General features: G+C 36.2%; 3 protein-coding genes and 2 pseudogenes across 4 annotated transcripts; 1 reads left to right on the top strand and 4 right to left on the bottom strand.

Moving 5' to 3' along the window:
- Nucleotides 1-1,448: 1,448 nt before the first annotated feature.
- On the top strand, nucleotides 1,449-4,086 carry LOC143560635 (phosphatidylglycerophosphate phosphatase 1, chloroplastic/mitochondrial-like; annotated as a pseudogene). Its single transcript, XR_013140156.1, has 5 exons — nucleotides 1,449-2,149; nucleotides 2,208-2,285; nucleotides 3,192-3,265; nucleotides 3,354-3,461; nucleotides 3,719-4,086. The product of XR_013140156.1 is annotated as a phosphatidylglycerophosphate phosphatase 1, chloroplastic/mitochondrial-like (transcript).
- Nucleotides 4,087-5,372: 1,286 nt separating this feature from the next.
- LOC143560624 (G-type lectin S-receptor-like serine/threonine-protein kinase SD2-5 pseudogene) lies at nucleotides 5,373-5,876 on the bottom strand (annotated as a pseudogene).
- A 1,006-nt stretch (nucleotides 5,877-6,882) lies between these two features.
- Nucleotides 6,883-7,428, bottom strand: LOC143560623 (EP1-like glycoprotein 1). Its single transcript, XM_077048891.1, has one exon. It carries the CDS (start codon nucleotides 7,426-7,428, stop codon nucleotides 6,883-6,885), a length of 546 nt encoding a protein of 181 aa, XP_076905006.1.
- A 5,735-nt stretch (nucleotides 7,429-13,163) lies between these two features.
- On the bottom strand, nucleotides 13,164-19,793 carry LOC143560651 (G-type lectin S-receptor-like serine/threonine-protein kinase SD2-5). Its single transcript, XM_077048912.1, has 2 exons — nucleotides 19,767-19,793; nucleotides 13,164-15,699 (listed from the first exon to the last, which is right to left on the bottom strand). The coding sequence occupies exons 1-2, from the start codon at nucleotides 19,769-19,771 to the stop codon at nucleotides 13,191-13,193; spliced, it is 2,514 nt and encodes an 837-aa protein (XP_076905027.1). The 5' UTR covers nucleotides 19,772-19,793; the 3' UTR covers nucleotides 13,164-13,190.
- On the bottom strand, nucleotides 16,455-19,756 carry LOC143560659 (G-type lectin S-receptor-like serine/threonine-protein kinase SD2-5). Its single transcript, XM_077048917.1, has 2 exons — nucleotides 19,023-19,756; nucleotides 16,455-18,919 (listed from the first exon to the last, which is right to left on the bottom strand). Exons 1-2 carry the CDS (start codon nucleotides 19,754-19,756, stop codon nucleotides 16,966-16,968), a joined length of 2,688 nt encoding a protein of 895 aa, XP_076905032.1. The 3' UTR covers nucleotides 16,455-16,965.
- Nucleotides 19,794-22,427: the final 2,634 nt, after the last annotated feature.

The following is a 22,427-nucleotide window of genomic DNA, read 5'->3' as shown; positions in this document are numbered from 1 at the left end:
GACACAAAACGTCCCATTTTGTAACCCCTCCACTACGCATAGCCTTAGGTCATCTCCCAAAGCTTAAAGTCTTAGGCTATGTGTAGTGGTGGAGTAGCTACAAAATGGGGCGATTTACGTCATGTGACACACAGTCAGCAAAGAGTTTGTTTTTGTTTTAGGAGTGTAATGGTGTTGTAGCCCATATATATGTATATATATTACACACACATCCTATTATAATAATAATAAACTAACAAACACATCCGGCTACAAAAACTAGTGCCCCCCCCCCCCCCTCCTTCAAAAATCGCCCCAATATCGCATGGGGGGCGTCATTTGTCGCCCATTACACCCGGACTTAGACCCATGACTAAAGTTCTAAACATCAAAATTTAACTATATAAACGTACAAACATAGTACCGAAACATTAAAACAACAACCGAATCTCGTAACTCCTACGCTGTGTTCCTGAGTTATATTAATGGAGAGAAAAGAAAGGGTTTAGAAGGAAAGTGAGGAAAATTGGGTGTTCCAGAGATTTTTAATGGAGAGAAAGGGTTTGGCAAGAAAGGAAAGGAATGGGTTTTTAGTGTAAATCTATTTCCATCCAAATCGGTAGAATTTGAAGAGAAAAGAAACATAAACATCATGTTCATACTTTCATTCCAGTTTTACCCTCGATCGACCACGTCTTCAACCCAATTCTTTACCAGGTGTGTAATGCCTTCTTATGTCCTCAAATGGCTTACCCAAAATGGTGTTAGGGTTTGATGGTTGAACAGGTCTAGGGTTTGGTGGTGATGGGGTTGGGTTGGCAGTTGGTGGCTACTGCTGATGTGGCGGTGGCGGTGGCGGCGAGCACAAGTATCATATAATTACTAACTTATTTCATATAATTACTCAGCGAGCACAGTTGGTGGCTACATCCCCAATTTACTAACTTATTTCATATAATTACTCAGCGAGCACAAGTATCTAACCATTATCAAACCATATACACACAATGCCAATAATTCGTAGTACATTACAACATGCACACAATGTTCAAAAGCGTAAAAAGATTGGGGATGTGGTTTTTACTCACCGATACTAGAATTCTGGTAGCGTCAATACTGATGGCAGTTACGATAAAGATTGAGAGAAAGAATGGTCTGATGGAATTTGGGGGAAAAAGAAGATGGAAGAGTAGCAGGTGAGTTGGGGGTATAAATGTAAAAATGCAGTTTTCTTTTCTTTTCTTTTCTTTTCTTTTCCTTTCATCACGGGAACACACAAAATGTGTAATTCCCGTTCCTTTCTTTTAAACTCGAAAATATGAAATGAAATCATATTTTATCTTTCCTATCCTTTCTCCCCCTTCAAATTTCCTTTTATTAAATAAAACTCAGGAAGATAGCCTGTGGGCCCAAACACATGGTACATAGTCTCCACATAGTTGGGGTTTATAAAAACTTTAGATTAGAAAATTGTTTCCTCATCCTCAGCTCACCCTATGGATCATTCAATTGGGTAACCTCATAATAAAATGCTCAACACCTTCACTTTCACATATCAAACCCCCCATTGCAGTCTCTTCACTCACCCAATTCACTCATCACATCTTCATCTTCAACCCCATCACCGTCCTTCCAACAACAGACTCCGCCCAACCCACTTCTCCACCGGCATCTTTCACTCTCTTTCCGCCATCGATAAACACCAAGAAAACGAACAAAACCATCAATATCAAGACCCAGACGACGATTCCGATGCCAATTCCACACACCCAAATCGTGTTTTCAAATCTTCACCCATTTACCTAAACAAAACCCACCAAAAATCAGACAATAAAACCGGCGAATTTGGTTGCGGCATTTCGTCGAACATGTGGTGGGCGGACTTGAAGGCGGCTGTGGGACAGAGGGTTAATGTGGAGGGGCTTTTGTTCTCGGTGTCGGTGATTACTAAGAACAAGCATTGGGTGATACCCCATGTGTCGGTGCCCGATGTGAGGTATATCGATTGGGCTGCGTTGAAACGAAAGGGGTTTGAAGGTGTTGTGTTTGATAAGGATAATACGCTTACGGTTCCCTACTCGTTGGCGTTGTGGGGCCCGATTTCGCCGTCTGTGGAAGCCTGCAAGTCGGTTTTCGGGAACAATATTGCGGTTTTTTAGTAACTCTGCTGGTAATCTTGATTCCAATCATAAAGATTGATTTGTTTGCGGTTTTTCTATGGTGATTAGGGCTGCAGGAGTATGATCCGGACGGAAGGAAAGCTAGGGCTCTTGAGTTTGTGATTGGAATCCGAGTAATTAGACATAGTAAGTATCGTTAAATCGACGTCTTTTACTTTGTTAAATCAAGATTCGAGAATTATGATAAAAAGTTTATATCTTTTAAAATGAATCTTTATGCAAAGGATGAGATTATTAACAAGTTAATAAAGGATGTGAAACTTGCTACTTGAGCGTTCAAATTTGTGACCGATAAGAAACTTGTGTTTTTCGTCTTGTTAGGTAGTTTTGCTAGGAGATAAATATACGACTTATCGGGTGCATTAGGTTAATTTGCGTCTTAGCCTGCTATAATTGAACCATATAAAACAACAAGTGTATGCAATATAATCCCACTTATAGCAGAGTATAATATTGTACTGTGTGTGTATGTCAATTTGAACAAGAGTACAATATGACCACGCTAAAGCTTAATTTGTGCTACGACTTACTGATTTATGACTTTAGGTTATGATTTGGAAAAACCACATCTGTTTTTAATAAAAACATAATTTGTAATCATTGAAAAAATAAAAACTTGAACTTGGTTTTGCCCGATCATAACGTAAAGCCCTAAGTTAGGAAGTCATTACACAAATTAAGCTAGCAAATGAGAGTCACGGGTTTGATTTGTCATTTTTTTTTATTCGATGTTTAGTTCCTGACTGATGAAAGCCCGTGAGTTATTATGTAAATGCCCATAAACAGTTTAGATGCTATTTGTCATTTAGAATTGTGACGTTTATGATTTAAGTGTAATTGTGGCATTAAAAATTTTCTCTAGTATTATTTCACATTCTCTCGAACCCTAAACATTTAAAGTAATAATTAAACTCAGCTTCTGTAAACCCATATTTGTTACAATATGAAATCAATCGTTTCAAACTTCAACGTTACTTACTTAATGTAGGAACATCCTGTTATATAATTTGTAATCTTGTTTGTTGACTGTAGAGGTGAAGAAGCCAGCTGGCTCGGCTGAAGAAATCGAAAGACACTTTGGATGTGATAGCTCAAAACTCATAATGGTACCAAATATTTTCTTGAAATTTCATTTTGTTTTTTGTTTTAAATTTGAATAGAACAGTAAAACCATACTGTTACTTTTATTTTCAGGTGGGCGATCGCCCCTTCACAGACATTGTTTATGGTAACAGAAATGGTTTCCTTACTATATTAACCGCACCTCTGAGCCTTGCAGAAGAACCGTTCACTGTTAAGCAGGTTCGTTTTTTCATGTATCATATTTATGAAATTTTAATAGATAATAACAGTGTTTAACATATAAGAAACAAAAGTGCATTATTTACTTGTACATCATGCATAATACTATATATGCTCGACTAACATCTGATACTCGTTTTCAATTTTTTTGACATAAATACCCTTCTCTTATATAAGGATTTAGAGAAGGGTATAACGGTCAAACTCTAAATTATATCTAATGAAATTTGTAAACCGTTGTAATTGGGTGTTTACAGGTGCGGAAAATTGAACTGGCTCTCATTAAGCGGTGGTCGAAGAAGGGTTTGAAGCCAGTAAATGAGAGGCTTCTTTCGGACGCCTTGGATTGCGTGAAAGAAGCACCATATGTTTAAAAAAATGTTGTAGGGAAATCAGGAATTGAAATTATATTGTGAGTGGTGCAAGCCTATGTATGATTCTTTTTGTTACTATATTATTATTACTTCATAAATGAAACCGCTTGTCGTGTTAGGTGTCTAAGTTTACGCCGTGCTACAAGTTTAGTTGATGGGTGGAGTCACGGATTCAGTTTCAGTAAATATGAAACATGAACCTTATTGTAGCTCATAAGGTGTTTCTAACGCCGTGTTCCCAACTTGAGTTAAGAAGAGAGAGGAAAGGAATTCTGAGCACAGGCTTGCGCCAAAAATGATATTTTATGAAATGGCTTAATGATTCCAAAACACCATAATTCATATAAAAATCACTTAATATAAGATTTTTACACAATAATCAAAAGTACAGTACAAGTTACTACTTCCTTCAAAATGTGTAGAAACACAATATATGTACACATGCACTCATTAAAACATGTATACCAAAGATTAAGAAAGAGCACACCATGTAACATTAAGAATGTGCATAAAAGTCATCAACAAATATGGCTGTCAATTTATGACACAAATTTGTTAACACGACATGACACGGGTCTTAACAAGTTTGGGTTTAAGCTTAACAGGTTTCGTGTCTTATACAAGTCAACTTGTTTAAGACATGTTTAAATTCGTGTCTTAACAGGTTAAATACCTGTTGTTGTGTAGATAAAGTCTTAAACATAAAGTCATACTTATAAACGACATTTCACTATTGCACGTCAAAACCCCATATTATATTTTTATGGATATTATGATTTGCTTCTATGTTTTTTGTTTCAATTATGTTATATATTTGTCATCTTTTGTTTCCAGTATGTTATGGATTTGTGGTCTTTTGTTTCAAATATGTTATGGATTATCGATTAATTAAGACTTTTGTGCTCATTTTGAAAATTTTAGTTTTGTTACACATGTATTATTCATGGTGTCTTTAAACAGGTCTTAACAAGTTAACATGTTACTTTACAGGTCCGTGTGTGGAAAAAATGACACGATTAGTTATCGTGTCATGTTTGTGTTTAGCACATCATGTCATCGTGTCTTATCGTGTCGTGTCCGACATGTTATGACAACTCTATCCACAAAAACCTCACCTAGGACCAAATAGAACAGAAGCCAACAATGGTGTCATATCTTTTTCATTTTCAACCACCGTTTTTTGCAGTTTCGGATGTGTGAAGTTGTAATCCAAGTTAGATTCAACAATCATAACACCTTCTAACACCTTAACCACCGTCGACATGGATGACCTTTTCGTAGAATCATTTTATAAACACCATGAAGCAACTTTCATCATCTCCACAACTTCTAAACCGTGGATCTGCATGTCTTCATTGTACTTGCCAACTATATCTAGCAACATTCCTTGTTCCCAACATTTTAGAAGGACACTAGTAAGTGTCAGCTTTCTTCAGGCTGAGATCTGTCAAAATTCTTCCTTCCATACTCTAAGAGAACGATCCCAAAGCTGTAGATATCCACTTTGCAGTAATAATCGAGCTCAACCACTGTGGAGCTAGATATCTTGGGTTCCTCTCATAGTGGTCATAACTTTGGTTTGATTTCTGTCAATGAGTTTTGACAATCCAAAATTGGATACTTTGGCATTGAAATCACTATCTAGCAATATGTTTAGAGGTTTAATATCTAGGTGGATGATTTTTTTCCTACACTCTTCATGAAGATATGCTAGACCATTGGCAACATCAAGAATGATTTTCTTTTTGCATTCCCATTCTAGTTCATTCTCTCGGGCTCCATGGTAAATCCATCGATCTAAAGACCCGTAACTCATGTATTCATACACAAGAAAACGTTGTGATTTCCAAGCACCAAACCCTCTTAGTGTAACTAGGTTCATATGGTGAATGCTTCCAATGGATTGAACCTCAGCTAGGAATGATTTGTTAATGTGCCCAAGGCCCTCAAGACATTTAACTTCAATCTTTGAGCCGTCCTCAAGAGTCCCTTCATAAACTTCTCCAAATCTTCCTTCACCAAGCTTTTTGTTAAAATCCATAGTGGCGGTTTTCAATTCTTCATAAGAAAACCGATTTAGCAGTCATGGTACCTCATCTATAAATTCTTCCTCCATTTGAGAGGCCCTTCTTCGCTTGCAGATTATGGAAATAAGAAAACATATACCACCAAACACAAACAAACACTTCCAATAATGGAAGTTAATATAACAACTAAAGTTGATCGAGGCGTGGAAGCAGAAGTAGGTGATCTTACATTTTGTACTTTTATGAAAGCTCAAATATTGCGGTGAACAACATTTTGATCTACATTCATCATTGTGAAGAGATCAAAGGTAAATAACAATCACCATTTGAAGAATTTGAACCATACCGAAATAGAGCTGCTTTGCATGATCAATTGTTGACACATGCTTGTTTGCAAGTTTCTATATCCACACTGTTTATATCTACAATATCATTGAAGTACATAACATTCTCAAGTGCAATAAAAGTTTGTTCATGGGTGGCATTACATGTGAGAGGAATAATTTGAGAGCAACCGTGGTCTGGTTGCCGATCGCTAACCGCTCTGAAATAGTCTATCCTGGGAGAGCTTGACACTGGACAACTACACTGTTGATTACCCGAGCAAATGGCGTTTCTCCCACAAGCTAAAGGGTAATTACAATCTCCAAGATCACCAGTAAGTAGATCAGAGACCACTAACCACACACTTTGCCATTCAAATGCTTTCAAATGCCCATCCGGCATCAGTTTCATGTACTCCGGTGAAGCTTGAGGTATGGTAAGCATATTATCAGGATAACGTGGATCATCAGAAAAAAAGAATAGAGAAAAACTACCATTCCCGAATCTAATGTATGGTCTTTCGATATATATACGATTACCAACGATTACCAATTGAAATAGGCTTGAGTTGGGTTTGATCCAACATAAGCAAACAAACCTTTATCTTTGACTTGAAGAGAAAACAAACATTTTTGGGAAGCCAGTTGGTTTCCGAAACACTAGGTATCAACTGTTGTCCTCGAAACTATCTTTGCCTCAGTACCAAAAAGTCTGTTGGGCAGTCAAAGATAAAGATTGCCAAACCACCGAGTTATTGACATTAAACAACCCGCGGATTCCATTAATTAACTTCAAACCGGCAACATATTTCCCTGCGATGTTGGTACTCCAAACCGTGCTTCCATCAACATCCCGTAGGTCCAATTCTCCGGTTGAAGTGAGATTCAGTATTGCACCATCACTAACTGGACTGTCTCGGTTTGCTGACCACACAACTTCAGGTTGAGGGAAGCTGAGTCTTGTTGGAACAATGAAGACAACAAAGAGATAAGAGGTGCAAGTTCCATTGCAGTAGAAACCACAGCCGAATCTTGGCCCTACTAGTTCTCTAAGGAGGATGATAAGGACCTTCGGGCCATTTGTGTAAGAGAAATTTCTATCGAAGGAAAAAGATCTATCGTTAGTCCATGTGGTGGAAAGATTTGCAGTAGTAGGGTAATTGAAGGCCGGCTGCGCAATGGTTGAGTAGAAATTGAAGATAAGAAACAAGGCAAAACAATAACATATACATGATGCCTTCATCACTAATGATTAATGAATAGTAAACATTAGCAATTGTGAGGTGTCTTAACTCTTTACTATATGCATTGCTCCGGGTTTACTTGACGGGTGGAGCCATGGATTCAGTAAATACAAGTTAAACAGTCGGAAGTTGTAACTTTAAATGAGTTAACGGCCCAAAATTGCATCGTGCATATGAGATTTTAGGTCATGAGAAGTTAGGGAAATATTGTGCTAACTATAGTTGTACGTTTCTGTTTAAATATGACTCAATAACTTTTTGATCACTTAAAAAGTTAAACGTGTAATTTGTTAAGTGTTTGAACTTGAAAATTGTAGAAGGTAATTTGGGTACAAGCATTGGGCCTAGGCCCACCAATAATTAACCAACTAGTAATTTAGACCAATCATTCCTCAATTCCTCTTAACTTGTAGTGATCACCAATAATCTCCTTGTCTCAAGTATGCTCTCTCCACACGTGTGTTTATACTTTTGATTACATACAATATAGATCCATATAAAATATACTGACTTAATCATTAGACAGTAGTCCCGAGGCTTTAGCCTAGAGGCCCTTTGTAAGAGTTAATCTTGGTTGCTAACAACTTGAGGTCGGATTAGAGAGAACGAATAATTTTACACCACCGAGACAACCCCAAGCTAGACTAATGCCCAAGTCTAGCTATGAGGATATATGTATCAACATTTGACACCATATGTAAAACTACTTACAAATCCAAAAACAAGGCCATGAATTACAAGGGCCATTCAAGGCAAGATATCCAAATATAACCCAACGTCCTTTGTATATCCATTAAGGCTATGTGAATGGAGTACCTGATAGAAACCGGGAAATTGATTGATTAAAATAAACAAGAATAAGGATAGCTGGGCTGATTCGAGATGGGCTAATCTTTGATTAGCCGATTCGAGATGACAATTCTCCAAATACAAGGTGTAAGAGCATTCCAAATGGGTTCGAGATGGCTAGTCTTTAAGAGCATTCCAAATGGGTTCTCTATAACCATATTCATTTCTAAACTTTAAAAAAATCATCTAAATAACAACTCCAATTCATTCCCTATCTCCATATTTCATTTCTAAATTTTAGTAAAATAGTATAGGAAGCCTTCAAATTTAGAGCATTGTCACAACACTCCTTTTTCAACTACCCTTTTATATAAAAAATATTAGAAATCAATTTATATTAAAAATGATAATAAGACAAAATAGTTAATTAGTAGTTAAAATTATAAATGGAAGAAAGAGAAAAAACAATAAGAAAAGAATATAGAGATGAGAATGAAGAATGAGTTTGGGAATGTTTTTAGAAAATGATTATAAATTAAATAAATTGTGTTTTTTAGTTAGAGCATTCCTAATGGATTCTTCATATATATCTTCATTTCTAAAATTTAGAAAAATCATCTAAATAACCACTCTAACCTATTCTCTATCTCCAAACTCCATTTCTAAATTTTAGTGAAATGGTATAGGATGCCTTCAAATTTAAAGTGTTGCCGCAACACTCCATTTCCAACTACCATTCTATAAATATATATTAGAAATCAATTTATATTGAAAATGATAATAAGACAAATAGTTAGACGAAGTTAAGATTATAAATGGAAGAAAGAGGAAAAAACAAAAAGAATATACAGATGAGAATGGAGAATATGTTGGAGGAAGTTTTTAAAAAATGATGTATAAATTAAACAAATTGTGTTTTTTAGTTAAATTTTAAAGATGAAGATCTGGACCCATTGAGAATGCTCTTAAATTTTAAATTATAAAAATGGAGATTAAGAATCCATTGAAAATTAATGCTCTAAAAACCCCATTTTTTAATACACTAGTAAAGTGCCCGCGCGATGCGGCGGTGAACAATAGTTAAAGGTTGTTAATGAGCTAATATAATCCTAACCAGGGCTAGCTCGAACTGGACTCGAACTTCATTCCGAGCTGAATTGGCTAGGCTACAAATTAAACTTGAGATGGTATGCTTGACTGTTAGTGTATGATTTGTTGTCCACAGTGATCGAATAAGTTAAGGGTAGTTTAGTCTTTATGTTTAATGTAATATGGCTTATTCGCTAGGCATGTTTAGCGAATGAGGTCCATTCATTATAGATTAAGCTCATTCGCTAAGGGATTTAGCAAATGAAGGCTCATTCGTTAATGTAATGTCCATTCGGTGAGGATGTTTAACGAATGGGAGGTCATTCTCTATAGGAAACCTTATTCGTTAGGTGTGTCTAACGAATGAGAGACCTCATTCATTAGTGATGATTAACGAATGAGGGTAGCTTATAAATAGGCATTTCCTAATGAATATACATAGATAACTATGCCATATTTATTCTCCGTGTAACGTTACCATGCCGAATTCTCTATAGGCTTAACTTATGTAATGTATGAACAACAACGTATATCAATAAAGTATTGTTAACGTAATCATCTCGTGTACGTATCATGTTATGCAATTAGATCTTGCAAGAGGACCATACGTTTTCTCATTGACTCAATTTGGCTCAACTTTACAATTTATTATCATAAATATCACACATATAATTTAATCATGTCGATGGATTAATTCTAAGACTTTACTTAACCAAAAAGTTGAGTAAGTCAGTTGCTTGTTATACGGACTGAACTTGTGTTTATAGAATATATAGTCTCTCCCATATTGTTTCTCCATTCATATGGACAGAGAAACAATAATAAATGTTTAACGTTAAACAAAAAGATAAATTATTTATAAGATTTCTAATGTGTTTTAACACTTGTATTTACTTAACTATTGAACTTTATATGCATTTATATTTTCTCCTCCTTATACGAGAACCTAAATTAAGCATAATTCTTCAACTTTTAAAACATTGATAACTTTTCTTCACGACGTTATTATATAAAAAACAACACTATAAAATCAAGCATTTAAAAAAATTACATAAGTATTTTCTTTTCTAAAAAAACAAACTACTTTTTTTTGCTATACTACTCCCTCCGTCCCATTATAAGTTTCCTGGTTTGATTTTTCAAGTCTTTCTTGTTTAACTTTGATCGACAACATTTTTGTTTTTGTTATATAATACTTGATGTAAAATATATGAATGGATAGGGTTTTTAATGTATTTTACATTGATATAATTTTCATCAACTATTATATAACACGAACAAAAATATTTACGATCAAGGTTGCAAAAGAAAGACTTGAAAAATCAAACTATGACACTTATAATGGGACGGAGGGAGTATTTTTTTAAAGAAAAAAAATGATTTTCTTTATACCTAGGTGTGTTGTGCGTATAATAAGTGTGATTATAGTCATGCGTAATTATGTAAATATGTTGTGTAATTATCATAGAAGGTGTGTAATTATCTTTCTTTATGCGTAATTATGTGCATGCAAAATTGCAACATATATTGCGTGATTATGTACGTGTCAAAATGGGTTGGTGTTATTTTCAAACAAGTTAGAATTAGGTGGTGTTATTTTCCAACTGATCAGAATAAGTTGATATGGCACGCACAACCCGACGTTAGTAGGCGCGTTAGGCTCGCTATGCGCGTCAACCAACATTGGAACGAACACAAACTCACATCTGTCGCATAAAGCAATATCAAACTTGTAATCATTGTCGATACACATGTAACGAAGGCACATCGACCACATAGTTTTTACCGGTACGAGCGTAACTTGACGACAATAAACACATAATGCATCATCGGATGCGTAACCAGATTCGGTACCTGGGTAACCCGCGCTTGAACGCATGTAATCTAACTTCGTCACGTGTGTAACGCGGCGTCTGACTCGTAACCGATGTCGGTACGCATGCAACCCCGACATCAAACGCTTAACCAGTGTCGGTGCGACGATGTTAAAGGCCTTGCAAAGAACCCGGTTGTCGGTTGTAAATCGTATTCGTGTTACATGCGAATTTTTTAAAATTACAAAGTATAGCATTACTCTACTCAAATTAAAGAGAACAAAATTCTCGTTTTTATGGTTTAGTTTTTTTTTAAATATTAACGTATGAAATAGTTATGATATTTTAAAAATCGGGTGGGGTAGTTGGTTTTACTTGAGGGGCCAAAAATATAATTTTTGTTTATATAGTAAAAGTTGATAAAAATTAAGGGGCCAAGATGTAAGTATTGATAGAAAAACATTTTTACCCTTAAAAAGAAGTTAAGACATGCATTAAGACTTGTAAACTTAGCAATATTTATTGGACCTCTTAACTTTTAAGAGGTCCTTCACTCACTCTTTATATATAGTAGAGATAAAGTTGATACTTTTAAACTTAAAATAAAGAGCTTAAATAAACATGATTAGTAACTGGTGCACTTACTCCCAAAATGCATCTTTAAATGGGTGAAGCGGGTAAAACAGTTCTCGAAACCTTTGATCTTCATCTTCCCACTTAATTAAATGACTTGACCCATTCGATCTAGTTTCTTGACCCACCCGTATTGTATCTGGGTATATATATATATTAGTATGAAAAACTTTTAATGCATATATGAACCACCGTAAAATTCATATTGTGCATTGTAAAGCATCTGTTAAGTAAGGTGTTTCTAACTTCTAAGTAATGACTCATCAGAAAATCTAAACCATATATGGGTCTATAGGTGGTCTAATCTTATTAGTGTTGTCACAACACTAATCTTTTTCTAATTGACCTGTTTCAACCCTAACTCATTCCAACCCTAACCTGTTTCGACCCAGGACCCGTTCTGACATGACACGTTTGCCGGTCCTAATGTTGTAGATAATACCATAGATCCATATTATTTGGTTATCTTATTAATGTTGTAGATAATACCTACTATTAGTCTATTACCGTTAAAGAGAATGACAAAACACCTACTCGTATGTCACACAAATTGTATTATAATACAAACAACTCCATAGCGAATAAGGTCTATTCAAAAGCGAGGGACGTAATTGCCTACCCATATAGTTTAGACTACTAATTTAATAACATTGACTTATTAACATCACTGACAAATTTATCTCGTTGATTAACACTTTTAGTCTTTCTAAATCTTTATATTACAATTTCAAAAACCCACCCCGGCCATAAAATAAACATTAATGCCTACCAAACAAACCCTTAATCTATTGATAAAAGAAAATGAAAGGAAAGTATCAACCAACTTTGATTAATTATTGTCAATAATAAGTTGACATGGACGTATATAATTAAACAATCAACAACCAAACCAAATAATTATTATAATGGTATTAATAAAATGTATATTAATATGTTAGGATCAAAGTTTTATTCTCTCTTTTGTAAGCTATAAATTCAAGTCAACTCGTAATCGTTATTTAACTTCAAACAATTGTCTGGTTTTCCAAAAGATATAAATGGGAATATGAAATTTGGGGTATAGTAAGAACATTCACATTGATGCATTAAAATATGATATATATAGGGGTTCCAATGTGAACAAATATGATAATGTGGGTTCCAAAATCATGTCATGATAACAAATGAACTAAGATAATTCATCCAGCGTTGTGTTTATTTAATGAATTCATGTTCGAGCTAAGGAAGTATTATTTTAATTAGTATGTAGACTTATTTTAAGCACATAACAAATGGCATAGAACATATTTTGGAATTGATATGTAGAAACACAGCATGTGTACACATATACTCAGTAATTAAAATCAGGTGATCATCCAGTGAACATTAATACCAAAAGATTAACAAAGAGAACACCATGAAACTAAGAATGTCCATAGAATTCACCAACAAGAACCTCACCTAGGACCAGATAGAACAGAAGCTAACAATGGTGTCATATCTTTTTCATTTTCAACCATCGCACTTTGCAGTTTCGGATGCGTGAAATTGTAATCCAAACTAGATTCGACTTCCATTACACCTTCTAACACCTTAACTACCATCGACATTGACGGCCTTTTCGTATAATCATATTGTAAACACCAGGAAGCCACTTTCATCATCTCTACAACTTCTAAATTGTTTAGCTGCATATCTTTACTATATTTGTCAACCAAATCTAGAAACATCCCTTGTTCTGAACATTTTTGAAAGACACTAAGTAAGTGCCAACTTTCTTCAGGCTGGGACCTATCAAAGTTCTTCCTTCCACACAACATTTCTAGTAGAAGGACCCCGAAGCTGTATACATCCACCTTTTCAGTTATTACTGAGCTCAACCACTCCGGAGCTAGATATCCAGGGGTTCCTCTCATTGTAGTCATCACTTGGCTCTGGTTTCTGTCGATGAGCTTTGACAACCCGAAATCAGATACTTTGGCATTGAAATCACTGTCTAACAGTATATTTTGAGGTTTAATATCTAGGTGGATGATTTTTTGCCTACAATCTTCATGAAGATATGCTAGACCCTTGGCTACATCAAGAATTATTTTCTTTCTGCATTCCCAATCTAGTTCGTGCTCTTGGTCTCCATGGTAGATCCACCGATCCAATGATCCGTTACTCATGAATTCATATACAAGAAAACGTTGTGATTTCCAAGCACCAAATCCTCTTAGAGTAACCAGATTCACATGGTGAATGCTTCCAATGGATTGAACCTCAGCTAGGAATGATTTGTTAACATGCCCAAGCCCCTCGAGACATTTAACGGCGATCTTTGAGCCGTCTTCAAGAGTCCCTTCATAAACTTCTCCAAATCCTCCTTCACCAAGCTTTTTGTTAAAATCCTCTGTGGCAGTTTTCAATTCTTCATAAGTAAACCGATTTGGCATTCCCGGTACCTCGCCTATAGACTCTTCCTCCATTTGAGCGGCCCGTCTCCGCTTGCGGGTTATGGAAATAATTAAACCAAGAACCCCAAGGAGAAGCAAAACACTTCCAATAGTGGAAATTAATATAACTCCTAAAGTCGATCGAGATGATCTAGATTTAGAAGCAGAAGTTGATGATCTTACATTCTGCACTTTTATGAAAGCTGAAGCATTACGATGAACTAAATCTGGATTAACGTTCATCATTGTGAAGAGCTCAAAAGGTAAATAACAATTCCCATCTGAAGAATTTGAACCATATTGAAAGAAAGCAGCTTTGCATGAGCAATTGTTGACACATGCTTGTTTGCAAGTCTCTATGTCCACACTCTCCATATCCGCAATATTGTCGAAGTACATAACGTTCTCAAGTTCAATATAAGTCTGATCAGGGGTGGTATTACATGTGAGAGGAGTAATTTCAGAGCAACCCTGTTCCGGTTGCCGAGCGTTAACTGCTCTAAAATAGTCTATTCTGGGAGAGCTTGACGCTGGACAGCTACACTGTTGATTACCCGAGCAAAGGGCGTTTCTCCCACAAGCCAAAGGGTAATTACAATCTCCAAGATAAGTTGTAAGCAAATTAGCCACCACTAACCAGCTTGCGGCTTGCCATTCAAACACTTGCAAATGCCCATTCGGCATCAGTTTCATATACTGGGCTGATGATGCTTGAGGTACCTTAATCACCTCATCAGGATCACTTGGCTCAACATAATTAATGAACAAAGAAAGACTCCCATTCAAGAACCTAACATATCTTCTACCTTTATTTGTATCGTTGCCAGAGACCGCGTTACTGTAATAGGCTTCCGGTGGGTTTGATCCAACATAAGCAAACAAACCATTATTTGTAACTTGAAGAGAAATCAAATCTTTTTGGGCCGTCCAGTTGGTAGACGAAACACTAGGTATCAACTGCTGTCCTTGAAACAATCTTTGCCCCGGTACCAAACAATCCGTTGGGTAATCAAAAGATTGCCAAACCACTGAGCTAGTGTCATCAAACAACACCAAGTTTCCATCATCGGTTAAGTTTAAACCATCAACCGATCTCCTAGTGGTGTTGGTTGTCCAAGCTATGCTTCCATCAACATCTTGTAGCACCAACTCTCCAGTGGAAGTGAGATTGAGTATCGCACCATAGCTAACCGGATGGTCCCGGTTTGCTGACCAAACCACTTGAGGGAACCCTACGGTTGTTTGAACGATACCACCCCCGCTGTTGGTTTGAACGATAAAGACAGCGAAGAGGTAAGACGTGCAGGTTCCATTGCAGTAGAAACCACATGCGAATCTTGGCCCAAATGATCCTCTAAGGAGGATGGCTCGGATCCATGAGCCATCCGCGTAGTTAATAGAGTGGGGTAAAGATGCATTGTTGGTCCATGAGGTGGAAAGATTCGCAGTCGGGTAATCAAAGGGTTGGGCAATGGTTGAGTAGCAATTTAAGATGAGAAACAAGGCAAAACAATAATAGATCCATGCCCTCATCATTAATGATTAATGAACATACATTAACCTATGAAGATATATGTTTTATGATATAATTATTATAAGATGTACTGTAGAAAAAGTCAGCTCCATGACATAGTGGAATCATTTAGATGAAGTTTCCTACCAATTTAATACAGAAAAATTTGTCCTGAGTATCTAAATTATAAAATACAACTTTTGTCTTCATCTCAAAATATTTATAAAAACCTGCAACCACGGGTATTTTTAAGTATTAAACAGGCCGTGTTCATAGGTTGGTGGGTTTAACTTGAACCTGGAAATTGTGTCAGATACGTGAACCTGGACACATGAACTCAAACACGAACCGTTTGATGCGAAAGTTTCTTCCCCCCCCCCCCCCGCATATTTACAACAAAAATCACAACTTTATATAAGACAATTGCATTTTAGTTATAAGATCTTACGTCTTTATTTTAAATCTTAGGATAAGATACCCAATCAATTTGATTATTTACATAAAAACGCATTTTTAAAAAATAAAATAAAAAATAAATGGGTTGCGTTTGACCCAAGCGTAACCCATTTAGCTAAACGGGTTCGCGGGTTTGACCCAAACCCACGAATTTCATGCTAGGTTTATGTCGTTTTAGAAATTCACACCGCCGTATTCAGTAGTGATCCTAAAGTCAACCTGCAAAGGCAACACACCATAATAAATGTTTTCATCAATGATATTGATGTAGTTTAATCAGAACGTACTGTTAAGAGAGTTGCTAAATTAATATAAGAGCTAGGGAATCATCAGTGACAAATTTTTTATTTTTATAAATTTCTTAATTCCATTAACCAATTACGTACAATACAATTTGGCGATCTAGATGGAGGCCATTATGGACGGCCAAGGGGTTTGGTTAGCAGTTGAACTGGCAACCTAGACGGCAATTAATGAAAAGAAGAATAAGATGACCCGAGCTTATATCTTCCAAGAAGTACTCCTAGGAGATGTGTTGCTATATACTGCGAAGAACAAATAGGAGAAAGATGCACGAGTCCTTTAAAACTTGCTAGTTGGTACTTTGTGTCGATCGAGTTCAAAAAGCACAATTATAGACCTTTCGAAGTGAGCTAGCAGAAGTTTTACGGATGTAAGACCAAAATACATTAGAAACATAATGTACACATACACTCATTAAAAAATGTATACATGTAACCATAATGTCAACGTACTAGCGAATACTCAAACCAAAAGATTAAGCACCATCATTAAGAATATGCATAATGGCCATCCACAAGAACCTCACCTAGGATTAGAAAGAACAAAATCCAACAATGGTGTCATATCTTTTTCCTGTTCACCCTCTGTGTTTTGCGGACTCAGATATGTGAAGTTGTAATCCAAACAAGATTCGACTTTCATTACGCCTTCTAACACCTTAACTACCATTGACATCGATGGCCTTTTCGTATAATCATATTGTAAACACCATGAAGCCAATTTCATAATCTCCACAACTTCTAAACTATGTATCTGCATATCTTTACTGTATTTGTCAACCATATCTAGCAGCATCCCTTGTTCCCAACATTTTTGAAAGACGGAAAGTAAGTGCCAACTTTCTTCTGGTTGAGACTTGTCAAAATTTTTCCTTCCACACAACATCTCTAAGACAACAATCCCGAAGCTGTATACATCCACTTTTTCAGTAATAACCGAGCTCAACCATTCTGGAGCAAGATATCCTGGGGTTCCTCTCATTGTGGTCATCACTTGGCTTTGATTTCTGTCGATGAGCTTTGACAACCCGAAATCAGATACTTTGGCATTGAAATTACTGTCTAGTAATATGTTTTGAGGTTTAATATCTAGGTGGATTATTTTCTGCCTACATTCTTCATGAAGATATGCTAGACCCTTGGCTACATCAAGAATAATTCTCTTTATGCAATCCCATTCTAGTTCGTGCTTTCGATCTTCATGGTAGATCCACCGATCTAATGATCCGTTACTCATGAATTCATACACAAGAAAACGTTGTGATTTCCATGCACCAAATCCTCTTAGTGTAACCAGATTCACATGGTGAATGCTTCCAATGGATTCAACCTCAGCTAGGAATGATTTGTTAACTTGGCCAAGACCATCAAGGCGTTTTACTGCAATCTTTGAGCCATCATCAAGAGTCCCTTCAAAAACTGCTCCAAATCCTCCTTCACCAAGCTTTTTAATGAAATTCTCTGTGGCGTTTTTTAATTCTTCATAGGAAAACCGATTCGACATTCCTGGTACCTCACCTATAGACTCTTCTTCCATTCGGACGTCCCATCTTCGCTTTCGGATTGCGTAAAGAAGAAAACCTGCAACCCCAAGCACAAGCAAAACACTTCCAATAACGGAAGTTAACATGACTCCTAAATTCGATAGAAATGATCGAGATGTGGAAGCCAAGGGAGGTGATCTTACACTTTGTACTTTTACGAAAGCTGAAGCATTGCAATGAACCACATTTGGTTCAACACTCTTCAATGTAAAGAGCTCAAAATGTAAAGAACATTCTCCACTTGAAGAATTTGAACCATACTGAAATAGAGCTGCTTTGCAAGTGCAATTTTTGATACATGCTTGTTTGCATGTGTCTATATCGACACTCTTCATATCAACAATGCTGTTTAAGTACATAACGTTCTCAAGTGCAATAAAAGTTTGAAGTTTGGTGTCACTACATGTGAGAGGAGTAGTTTCATAGCAACCTTGGTCAGGTTCCTGATCGTTCACTGCTTTGAAATAATCTATCCTGGGAGAACTAGCAGATACTGGACAGCTACACTGTCGATTACCCGAGCAAAGGGCATTTCTCCCACAAGCTAAAGGATAGTCACACTCTCCTAGTGCCCGTCTGGCATCATTCGTAAATAGATCAGCCACAACTAACCACCTTGTTTCCCATTCAAACACTTTCAAATGCCCATTTGGCATAAACTTCATATATTGAACCGATGATGCTTTGGGGATGAAAAGATCATCATCGGGATCACTAGGCTCAGTAGAAAGAATGAATAAAGACAAACTTCCATTCAAGAACCTAACGTATCTTCTTCCTTTATGTTTGTCTTTTCCAGAGACCGGAAGACTGTAATAGGCTTGAGGTGGGTTTGATCCAACATAAGCAAACAAGCCTTTATTTGTGACTTGAAGAGAAAACAAACCTTTTTGGGCTGTCCAGTTGGTCGACCAAATGCCCATTTGGCATAAACTTCATATATTGAACCGATGATGCTTTGGGGATGAAAAGATCATCATCGGGATCACTAGGCTCAGTAGAAAGAATGAATAAAGACAAACTTCCATTCAAGAACCTAACGTATCTTCTTCCTTTATGTTTGTCTTTTCCAGAGACCGGAAGACTGTAATAGGCTTGAGGTGGGTTTGATCCAACATAAGCAAACAAGCCTTTATTTGTGACTTGAAGAGAAAACAAACCTTTTTGGGCTGTCCAGTTGGTCGACGAAACACTAGGTATCAACTGTTGTCCTTGATACAGTCTTTGCCCCAGTACCAAACAGTCTGTTGGGTAATCAAAAGATTGCCAAACCACCGAGCTATTGTCATCAAACAACACTAGGTTTCCATCATCGGTTAAATTTAAACCAGCAATGGATCTCCCAGTGGTGTTGGTAGTCCAAACTGTGCTTCCATCCGCATCTTGTAAGACCAATTCTCCAGTTGCAGTGAAATTAAGTATTGCACCATCACTAACCGGATAGTCTCGGTTTGCTGACCACACAACTTGAGGGAACCCGCTAGCTGGTAGAGTGATACCACCCCCGCTATTGGTTTGAACAATAAATATAGCAAATAGGTAAGAGGTGCAGGTTCCACTACAGTAGAACCCGCATGCGAAATTGGGCCCTACGAATCCTCTAAGGAGGATGGCTCGGACCCTTGAGCCATCTGTGAAATTAGCAGAGTGGGGTAAAGATTCATTGTTTTCCCATGTGGTGGAAAGATTTGCCGTAGGGTAATCAAAGGGCGGCTGAGCAGTGATCGAGTACCAATTAAAGATGAAAAACAAGAAAATACAATAGCACATCCATAGTAACCTCATCACTAATGATTAATGAACACAGTAGAGCCTATGAAGAAATGTGTTTCATAATTTAAATATCATTTCTATTGTTGAACAAGTCAATTCAATGATACTATAATCAAAATCACAAAATTCACATAACACAACAAGAATATTAACATATCAGGCAACATACTAAAGTAGACAAACAGAAAAACATTACCTAGTATTGAAGGACTTTTCGATGATCAAACAACTTAAAAAAGGAGCATACAAAGTATCAGAATAATCAAAAGTAGACAACCAGAAGAACCAAAAGTTGAACACCAGAATAATCAAAAGGGACATTGTGCACTCCAATATCCAAAAACCATAACAATCAGAACAATTATAATATATGTTAATCTTAAGGTCCGGTTTTTGGTATAAACTACAAACCAAACCGTTTGCTTCGGTTCAAAATTCTACCAATCGATAGAAAGTAAGAGAAAAAAACTTAGTGAAACCAAACTGATGACGGATTTGAACAATTTCTTTGTTTTAAACCGAACCATAAACACCCCTATGTTGGGTAAATTTGATACATGTGCCTTGTTTGGTCCAAAATGAGGGTGGAAAATATTATCTAGCAAAACCACCGGCTAGTAGTTGTTTCAGCGATGCCGCAGGCTGCTGTACAAATTATCTTGCTGACTGTGACGGCATTTAAAAACTATTTAATTATAAAAGAGTTTTTATATATCTAATTTTGTAAATCAGGAAAACCAAAACCATTTTTTAACTTGTTGAATTGAGAGGGAGGGGGGGGGGGGGATGTTTAACACTCCATGAGCAAAGAGTCTGAGTTAGTGTTTATTTGTAACTTTGTTTTTGTTTCAGGTGTTATTTGATAAGCAGCTGAACTTGGTTGATAAGGACAAAATGTTGAAGCAATTTGGTGCATTCCCATGCCTAATTAAGCTTCATATATGTAGTTAGTAAATAAATATACGAACTTAGATATTTCTGGGGCCTGAAAAACATGAAAGCCATGTTGCTCAACCTGAATCCAGGCTTGATCAACAGGCCTTTCCTAGGACTATTGGTAGGCGTTCAAAGATGACATAGGTTTCAAGTTTATCGGTATGCTCATTCTTGGGAAAAAAATACATATCACCAGAATTTAATCAAATTATGTTCAAAGGTAAGTTTTATATCTATACAAAGTTTTCAAACTGCCTTATTTTCTACAGAAAGCAATACACTTCCCTAACCTTACAACTTAGACCTATAAAAGCTTTCACATGACAAGATTTTAATCACATAATCTTGAATAAGTGCCTTAAGAATTTTCCTTTCGGTGGACTTTCAAGAAATAGATCCCTTCACGCTCTTGCTCTTTCTGAATTTCCACCGCAGATCTATAAGCAGAAAGGCTGCATACATTTACCTCAATCACCTCCAATGTAAAAATGTTCCCAAGAGCAATTGGGACGCCATCAAGTTTTATACAGCGATGAATCACCAAACGTTGTAGTCTAGGGAAATTATATATCTCTCGAACAAACCCACTGTTTTATGTCAAGATCATGCAACTTCAAGACCTTGAGTCATCGGAACTCTGAATCCCCTGTCTCTCATCTATCTCCAATGCATGCTTGAAATATATAAAACACCTCATGCATCCACGTGTCCCTTCTTCTTGACTTCTTCCCTATGCTACCCATACCCACTCAAAGACCACTCGCGTGTTTTTCTTCGCAAGGCCAATTCTGAGATTTCGGACGTCCTTAACGACTAATAAAAACAGACTGTTAAAATAAATATATGCATAATTTTTTATAATTTTTTTTAAAAAATAATTAGGGGCCTAAAATGTGGATGTAGAAGTGAGAAAAAATAAATGAAGCTTCCAAGTCTAGATCCTATGACCTACTTCAGTGTGAAAAGAGTTACAATCTCATATATATATATGTATGTATATATATATATATATACCTACATAAGTGTACAAATTTAGGATATAATTAATAATTAAATAACAATTAAATAAATCTTTATACATATAAAATGAGTGGGAAAGTTTTGGGCCCCTTTGGACACAGTTTTAGTTTGTTGTGATCCTCTCACATAAAAAACATAAAAAAACACGAACATACCAAATATTAAATATAAATACCATTCAATATTTATATTTGTGTCCAAAATAGTTGAAAAAACATATTTTTCACTAAAATTTCCAACAAATTCTAATCAAGTTGCAATATTATAAGCATAAGCTAAATAAAAGGACTAAGGGGCTTACTAAGTCATAAAAGAGTTAGAAATTGTTGATCTTGATCGAGTTTTGTTCATATTGCAAAAGCTTCCTGGGCTATCCGTGGCCACATTTTTTTCTTTTTCTCTCTCTCTTAACTTGTACCCATATTTACAAATTTCAATTCATTTTATTCTTTTTTTGAGATGAAGTAATACGTTTAGTATTATTATGCTCTTAAATATGTTTTGCCAATTGACAAGATGACTACTAGTCTACTATGCCCTTAAGATACGGTTTTATCTAACTAGAACACAGACAATAAATTAGAAGAAAATTTTGTCTCAAATGAGTCAACTAATGTTGACTTTTTCTACGCATGAAGTATTTTTTGGGGATTCAACATGCAATGTATATTGTACCTTTTTTTTAACAGCTCATTCTATTAAACCAATAGAA

This window comes from Bidens hawaiensis, unplaced genomic scaffold (genome assembly GCF_021521415.1).
Source record: "Bidens hawaiensis isolate Kalapana, Puna unplaced genomic scaffold, B.hawaiensis_p1.1 tig00020418_1, whole genome shotgun sequence".
NCBI classification, from domain to species: Eukaryota; Viridiplantae; Streptophyta; class Magnoliopsida; order Asterales; family Asteraceae; genus Bidens; species Bidens hawaiensis.
Note: the sequence above shows the minus strand (reverse complement) of the source record. Positions and strands in the feature narration are given on the sequence as shown.